Source organism: Nicotiana tomentosiformis, chromosome 1 (genome assembly GCF_000390325.3).
Source record: "Nicotiana tomentosiformis chromosome 1, ASM39032v3, whole genome shotgun sequence".
Classification (NCBI taxonomy): domain Eukaryota; kingdom Viridiplantae; phylum Streptophyta; class Magnoliopsida; order Solanales; family Solanaceae; genus Nicotiana; species Nicotiana tomentosiformis.
The window spans coordinates 33,463,485-33,471,597 of NC_090812.1; the positions used below are offsets into that span (position 1 = coordinate 33,463,485).

Genomic DNA, 8,113 nt, shown 5'->3' on the forward strand with positions numbered 1-8,113 from the left:
GTACTAATTTTTATGCCTTACATACTCACTACATTATTCGTACTGACACCCTATTTCCCGGGGCCTGCATTTCATACCCGCGAGTGCAGGTAGACAAGCTGACGGTCCCCTTCTTAGGATCCTTGGTCAGCGAGAGTTGGCGTGCTCCATTTGATCCGGAGCTGCTTTTGATTTTGGTACGATATGCTTGTGTACATATATGGGTATGACGTTGCCTAATCCCATCCTTGTACAGTTGTATATTCTATTAGAGGTCTGTAGATAATATGTATAGTTGGATAGTATGTGGCCTTCCCGGCTACTAATTTTGGATATAGAAGCCTTGTCGGCTCACCCTACTTGTTCTGCACGTATATGTACATATGTCTTTTGGGAAAATTTCCCTCGTGTATGTTATTCTCGTAATTTAGTAGATGTTATTCTTGTTTATATCTTATAAGCATGCTCAGATGTGTTCGACAGGTAGGACTCGGCCACCCGTCGCGGCCCATCGGTTTAGGTCGTGACAGAAGTGGTATCATAGCAGTTATGTGCTAGAGTTGTCTACAGACCGTGTCTAGTAGAGTCTTGTTTATGGGTGTGTCGTGCACCACACTTATAGACAGGAGGCTACAGGACATATAGGATGTTATCCTCCCTTCTTATCTTAGATCATGTGATATAAGAATTCATATTCCTAATGATATGTTACGTTTTCAGCGAGGCCTCCGAAGACTACAGCCTCCCTGAAGGGAAAGTCAGTGGCTGGTAAGACTACTAGTCGAGCGCCACAAGTTTCTAGGGCTCGGGGAGAGTCTTATAGTGAGATTCCATCTCAGACTTCACATACCCCACCCTCTCCAGAAGTGCTCCGAGGGGCACCAGCTCCAGCGCCCGCCCCTGTACGTCCAACTCTTCAGCCAGATGCACCGGGTCAGGAGATGAGAGATGATATTCAGCTATTATCTCGATTAGTAGCCGCACAGGCTCGACGTCAGGAGGTAGGAATTAGTCATGCAGATAGATCCATTAGTGCGAGGGTTCGTGATTTCATTAATTTGGACCCTCCGGTATTCATTGGGGCAGATCCAAATGAAGACCCTGAGTTATTTATCGATAGAATGCAGAGGACTTTGAGGGAAATGAAGGCCACTGCGATTGAGTCAGTTGTGCAAGCTTCCTATAGACTCCAAGAGGTTGCAGTTAATTGGTACGAGTCTTGGGAATTGTCCAGAGGTGAGAATGCCCCTCCAGCAGTACGACATGAGTTTACAGAGGCTTTTCTTCATCATTATCTGCCATCAGAGCTTAGACGGGCCAGAGTTGATAGGTTCTTGACCCTTCGGCAGGGTAACATGAGTGTTCGAGAGTACATTCTTCAATTTGATTCGTTGGCTAGGTATACTCCCACTATTGTATCTAAGATGGAGGATCGGGTTCACCGGTTCATGATAGGGTCCTCAGATATCGAGGACTATTATGTGTCCCTAATGTTGCAGGGCTGCGTCGGCAGGTTATGGTAGAAACTCAATATTCTCGTTATTCTATCCATCTTGGAGCAACAAAGATGTATCATGATATCAGGGAAGTATATTGGTGGGACGGAATGAAAAATGATATAGCGGAGTTTGTTGCTCAATGCCCTAACTGTCAGCATGTTAAGATTGAGCATCAAAAACCCGATGGATTATTGCAGGCTATGGAGATTCCGACTTGGAAATGGGAAGTAATCAATATGGATTTCATCGTAGGCTTACCTCATACCCAGCGTAAGTTCAATTCTATATGGGTGATTATTGATAGGCTTACAAAATTAGCACATTTTCTGTCTGTTAGGACCACATATTCCGCAGAGGATTATGCTAGGCTTTACATTAAGGAGGTAGTACGAATGCATGGTGTCCCTGTATCTATTATCTCGGATAGAGGAGCTCAATTTACAGCTAATTTCTGGAGGTCCTTCCAAAAGTGATTGGAGACTTAGGTAAGTCATAGTACAACATTTTATCCCCAAACAGACAGACAGGCTGAATGTACTATTCAAACACTTAAGGATATGTTACGGGCTTGTGTTATAAACTTCAAGGGTAGTTGGGAGGATTATCTGCCGCTTATTGAGTTTGCATATAACAATATATATCATTCCGGTATTCAAATGGCTCCATATGAAGCTCTTTATGGATGAAAGTGTAGGTCACCTATAAGGTGGTTCGATGTTGGGAAAACTACATTAGTAGGACCAGAATTGGTACAACAGGAAATCGAGAAAATTAAGCTTATACAGGAAAGGCTATTAGCAGCTCAAAGCTGTCATAAGTCTTATGCGGATACTCGACGGCGAGACTTGGAATTTCAGGTTGACGATTGGGTATTCCTAAAGGTATCACCGATGAAAGGAGTTATGAGGTTCGAAAAGAAAGGAAAACTTAGCCCTCCGTACATTGGACCATATAAGATCATACGCAAGGTAGGTCAGGTAGCGTATGAATTATACTTGCCTTCTGACTTGGAATCTATACATCTAGTCTTCCATGTGTGTATGCTGCGTAAATGTATCGGAGATCCTTCCAGAGATGTGTCAGTTAACGATGTTCAGGTCACAGAACAACTATCATATGAGGAAACTCCCATTGCTATACTAGATAGACATGTTCGGAGATTGAGGACTAAAGACGTAGCTTCGGTGAAAGTACTTTGGAGAAACAACAATGTGGAAGAAATGACTTGGGAGGCCGAAGAAGAAATGAATACTAAGTATCCCCACTTGTTTCCACTTCCGGAGGAGGATCAGACTGAGACATCACAGCCTTTAGGTACGTATATGGTACTTGATTCTTATGTTAGTTATTGTTATTAGTCGTGTGAGGCCATTGGTGTTATTGATGATTGTGGCCCTGTGTGGCTTTGTATTATTGGGTTTTCTGTCTGACAAGTTGGTAGTAGTACCGTTATATAGGAGACTTTGCCAAAAATATCTATAGATCTCTGGGAGTTTGACATTCGAGGACGAATGTTTCTAAGGGGGGAAGATTGTTACACCTTGTGCGTCCCAAGGTGACGTAATGAATATGAAACTTGTTAATCATTATTTAAATGATTTTAAAGTCAAAATATGACTATATATGATGTTTGCATAGAAAATATAAAGTTTGGAAAAAATCGGATTTAAGTTGCGGAAAAACTAAGTATTTACCTTGTAACAGATCTTTTTGAGATATACATTTCGTGTGCTATATGAGGTCTTTTTGGGACATATTATATACGAAATTGGAGGTCTTGGAATTTAGTTTCCAACTATCTTAATCGTTCATTCATACGACATTTGGATAAAAAGATATAAGTGTCAGAATATGGGCGAATGAAAGGGTGCCAAGCTAGCACCTTTTGACTTTTCAAAAGTTGATATATATGTCTTAACTCGTCTCTCTCTTCATTTTTACATACAAACCAACCAGAGAACACCATAAAACCTATCCTTTAGCTCTCTAGTAGTGTTTCAAAAAATACTAACATCCCGGGTACGAAATCGAGAAGCGATAACATCAGAACGATCCCTACGACGTAAGTATCACTATATCGCCTATCCTTTTCTTTATAGTTTGAGTTTTGGAATGTATTTAATAGTTAATAAAATGCCTAATTTATATATTTAAGTGTTTAAATATCAAGGAGGTTGATAAATTCGTTTTTTAATATTTAGAACTCACGGGACGGTAATCAGAAGCCGTGAGTTCGATTTATTTCACTTTTAGTGGATTGTTTTGTAAATAACTCGTGTTGGCCTATTGTGCTGCTGATTTATGGAGTTTGGAAGGATGAAGGGCATGGAGAAACTCCACATGTGGTAGGGTAGTAGGCTGGTCACTCGTTGTTACAATTTCAGGTTAATTAATAACTTATTGATTGGGTATGTTATGGTATATTTTGGGGTTTTGTTGTATTGAAGGTCCCGAATTGTAGTTGGGTTGTTTTTGAGTTTCTGATTGTATTGTGTTTGTATCTCGCCTATAATAGGCTTGAGGGAGCAGTGAAATCAGGGGAAATGCTGCACGATTTATTTTAGAATCGAGTTATCATTTGAGATACGTGATAAACCACTGCCATCTAAGTTGTACACGTATTTCTTTGTTATAGGGTTAGGGCGCTAGTTGTCATAAGCTTGTTGTTGAGTTGCATTGACGACTTGAGGTATGTTAAGGCTATCCCTTATTTCTTTTTGGCATGATCTATATGACACGAACGAAACGAACAAATGCACAACTTCAATAAATGACTCTATTCATAGAAATACTAGGGGTGTCTATATTCTTGATTCCCCATGTGAATTATTATTATATCTTCTATTCATGGGTCTCAAAAAAATATGTATTTGATAAAGATTATTCGACAGACATATTATATTTATGACATTCCGAGAAATCTTATTAATGTATTTCTTATGCATTTCATGCATTTATATATGTACATTGACCCATGACCAGATGACGTTGTATATATATATATATATATATATATATATATATATATATATATATATATATATATATATATATATATATATATATATATATATATATATATATGGGTTATAGGAAATGGTTACGGCGTTATATACGCACCACCACCTGATCAACTGGTATATGTTTATGATTTTGCCCACAGTGGCCGAGATGATATGATGGGATGCCTTTAGAGGCTTGATGAGGTTATGTATACCTATACCCATGCATGACACGACATTTATACGTACGTGCATGGCATTGTAAATGTTTTAGGATTTACAAAGTGATTTAGACTTACAGGAGGAATTCCTTATTCCATGTTTCATCTATGTCTGTTATGTACTGATTCTTATACCTTACATACTCAGTACATTATTCGTACTGATGCCCTATTTCCCGGGGCTTGCGTTTCATGCCCGCAGGTGCAGGTAGACAAGCTGACGGTCCCCCTTCTTAGTATCCTTGGTCAGCGAGAGTTGGCGTGCTCCATTTGATCCGGAGCTGCTTTTGATTTTGGTACGATGTGCTTGTGTACATATATGGGTATGACGTGGCCCAGTCCCGTCCTTGTACAGTTTTATATTCTATTAGAGGTCTGTAGACAATATGTATAGTTGGATAGTATGTGGCCTTGCCGGCTTCCAATTTTGGGTATATAGTTGTCTATAGCAGCTTTGTCTGCTCGCCCTACGTATTCTGCACGTATATGTACATATGTCTTTTGGGTAGATTTCCCTCATGTATGTTATTCTCGTAACTCAGCAGATGTTATTCATGTTTATATCTTATACGCATGCTCAGGGGTGTTCGACAGGTAGGACTCGGGCACCCGTCGCGGCCCATCGGTTTGGATCGTGACAGTTCCTCTTGAACCTCAAGCCAATAGAAGAGGCCGAGTGCCTCATGACAATATCCTCTCTTCACCCCCACCTCCACCATGAGCAGATCCACACCAGTTATTACCCAATGAAGGATATGCAAGCGCAATAGTCCCTCCCCATATTAGGGCAGGCAACTTTCAAATCACCAATGTAATGCTCACTTTGCTTGAGCAACAGGGTGTCTTCACCGGTGCTCTAACTCAAAATGCTACAAACATTTGAAGGGGTTTGTGGACTCTTGTTGGGGGAGCAAACAAACAAACATCTCCGAGGATGTATTGAGGCTAAGGCTTTTTCCCTTCTCTCTACAGGGGAAAGCTATAGATTAGTTGGAACGATTGCCGAACCATTCCATTCATACTTGGGGTGAGTTGGTAGAAAAGTTTATTTCTAAGTTCTTCTCTCCGGGACACATGGCTACACTTCAGGATGAGATTTTGGCATTCTAGCAAGAGCCAAATGAACCACTACACGAGATATGGGAATGCTATAGAACAATGGTTAAGGAATGTCCCAACAATGATATGACGGACAATATGATTCAACAAACTTTCTATCGTGGGATTAACACAACCAACCAATGTGTAGTGAATCAACTTGCCAGTGGGAATTTCATGACTATGCCTTATGCAGAGGCGTGCGAGATCTTGGATGAGATGGTAGAAACGTTATCGGCATGGCAATGCCGGGCCAATGTTCCACAAGGTGATCCAAACATGATTCATCTTCACAAAGAATTGCAAGACCATGGGCAAGCCATTGCCGAGTTGACAACCACCATGACGCAACTAGCAAAGGCCCAACTAAATCAAGTGCAAAGTCCCAAGAAAGTAAATGTCATGGAGGGAGTGAATATGATGGTGAACAAGAGGAGGACTAAAGGCCCACAAGTGCAAAATCGAATGAAGAATTATGCGCAAAAAGATAGTGGTTTTGATCATGATGATTCTTCTAATGAACAAGAAGAGGAGGTGCAATATGTGAACACTTTTCAAGGGCAAAGAAACAACTTCCAAGGCCCAAACCAACAATAATGGCGACCTCAAAACAATCAAGGAAATTGGAATTCTAATCACCAAGAAAATTGGAGTGGTGGCAACAATCAAGGTAATTGGCATAACAACAACAATCAAGGAAATTAGAGTGGAAATAATCAAGGAAATTTGGGGGGGGGGGGTGTAATAATCAAGGCAGATGGAACAACAATCAAGGCAATCACGGGTCAGGCTTTCAAAGGCCCCCAATGTATCAACAACCGAACAACCCGCCTCCTTATCCTTCCTATTGTCCAAGTTCTTCAAACAATGAGATGGGGCCTATTGAGAATATATTCAAGCAAATTATGTAAAATAATTCCGATTCGGATGCCCAACTTGCCTCACACAACACATCAATATGCAACTTACAAGTTCAAATGGGGAAAATCTCGCAAGCTCTAAATACTCATCCTAAGAGGGCACTACCAAATGACACGGTAGTAAACCCAAAGGGGGGGAAAACATGGGGCATGCCATGGCCGTTACTACAAGAATTTTAAGGGGCGGGAATGCACCTACCTCAAGTCAAAGGAAACTTATGGATGATGAGGAAGAAGAAGAGATCTCGAGCAATGAGGTGCAACCCAATGATGAAGTCTGGATTGATATTGATGATAGTGTGGAAGAGACTCAAGACGAGGTAAACCCATATAGGGATCATATTATTGATATAATGGAGCCAATAATGCAATAGGATAAGACACCATTGCCTAAGCCTCCACCTCCATACCCTCAAAGACTTACCAAGCAAAATAGTGAAAACCAATTCAAGAAGTTTATTCAAATGATGAAGAGTCTCTCAATCAATGTGCCATTAGTTGAAGCTTTGGAGAAAATGCCCATTTATGCAATGTTCTTGAAGGATCTCGTGACAAAGAAGCGATCAATGAATTTTGAAATGATCAAACTCTCTCATCAAGTGAGTGCAATTGTGCATTCAATGGCTCCTAAGTTGGAGAATCCCGGTGCTTTCCCGATTCCTTGTATAATTGGAAGTGCTGAGTTTGCTAAAGCTCTTTGTGATCTTGGAGAAAGTATCAATTTGATTCCCTATTCGGTTTTCAAGACTTTAGGGATTGGGAAACCAAGACCCACCTCTATGAGATTGCAAATGGCCGATCGTACTATGAAGAGACCTTTGGGAGTGATTGAAGATGTCTTGGTTCGTGTTGCTAAATTCATTCTTCTAGCGGATTTTGTCATTCTAGATTGTGAAGTTGATTATGAGGTAACGATTATTCTTGGAAGACCTTTCCTTGCTGCAGGGAAGAATCTTTGTGATGTTGAAGCTAGAGAACTTACATTTCGGGTTGGTGATGAATAAGTGATTTTCCATGTGTGTAAGTCCATGCGGCAACCAAATAGCAATGAGGTGTGCTATTTTGTGGACTTGGTGACCGATGTTATTATTGATGACACAAGTGCTACAATCAATGTTGGAGGCTATCTTGCTCAACTTTGATGATGACGAGATGGATGGATTCATAGAGTGTGTGAACTCTTTGCAAGGAATGGGATCGTACAATTGTGCACCCCAAAAATTATCCTTGGATCTTGAAAATAGGACAACTCCTCCCACAAAGCCTTCTATTGAAGAGCCTCCTACCTTTGAGTTGAAGCCATTGCCTTCACATCTTCGGTGTGAATTTCTTAGCCCTTGTTCTACTTTACCGGTTATTCTGTCCTCTTGTTTGACTAACGTATAGGTAGATTC

General features: G+C 40.7%; 1 protein-coding gene across 1 annotated transcript; it reads left to right on the plus strand.

Moving 5' to 3' along the window:
• The first annotated feature begins 5,982 nt into the window (after positions 1-5,982).
• On the plus strand, positions 5,983-7,723 carry LOC138905409 (uncharacterized). Its single transcript, XM_070193933.1, has 3 exons — positions 5,983-6,333; positions 7,094-7,433; positions 7,590-7,723. Exons 1-3 carry the CDS (start codon positions 5,983-5,985, stop codon positions 7,721-7,723), a joined length of 825 nt encoding a protein of 274 aa, XP_070050034.1.
• The last annotated feature ends 390 nt before the right edge of the window (positions 7,724-8,113 follow it).

What these genes read in the sequence shown, in the direction of transcription:
- LOC138905409 (XM_070193933.1), top strand. Translation starts at nt 5,983, where the DNA reads ATGCCTTATGCAGAGGCGTGCGAGATCTTGGATGAGATGGTAGAAACG. An exon ending in CTAATGAACAAGAAGAGGAG is followed by an intron (nt 6,334 to 7,093) that starts GTGCAATATGTG and finishes ATAATGCAATAG; the next exon opens with GATAAGACACCATTGCCTAA. An exon ending in TCTTTGTGATCTTGGAGAAA is followed by an intron (nt 7,434 to 7,589) that starts GTATCAATTTGA and finishes TCATTCTTCTAG; the next exon opens with CGGATTTTGTCATTCTAGAT.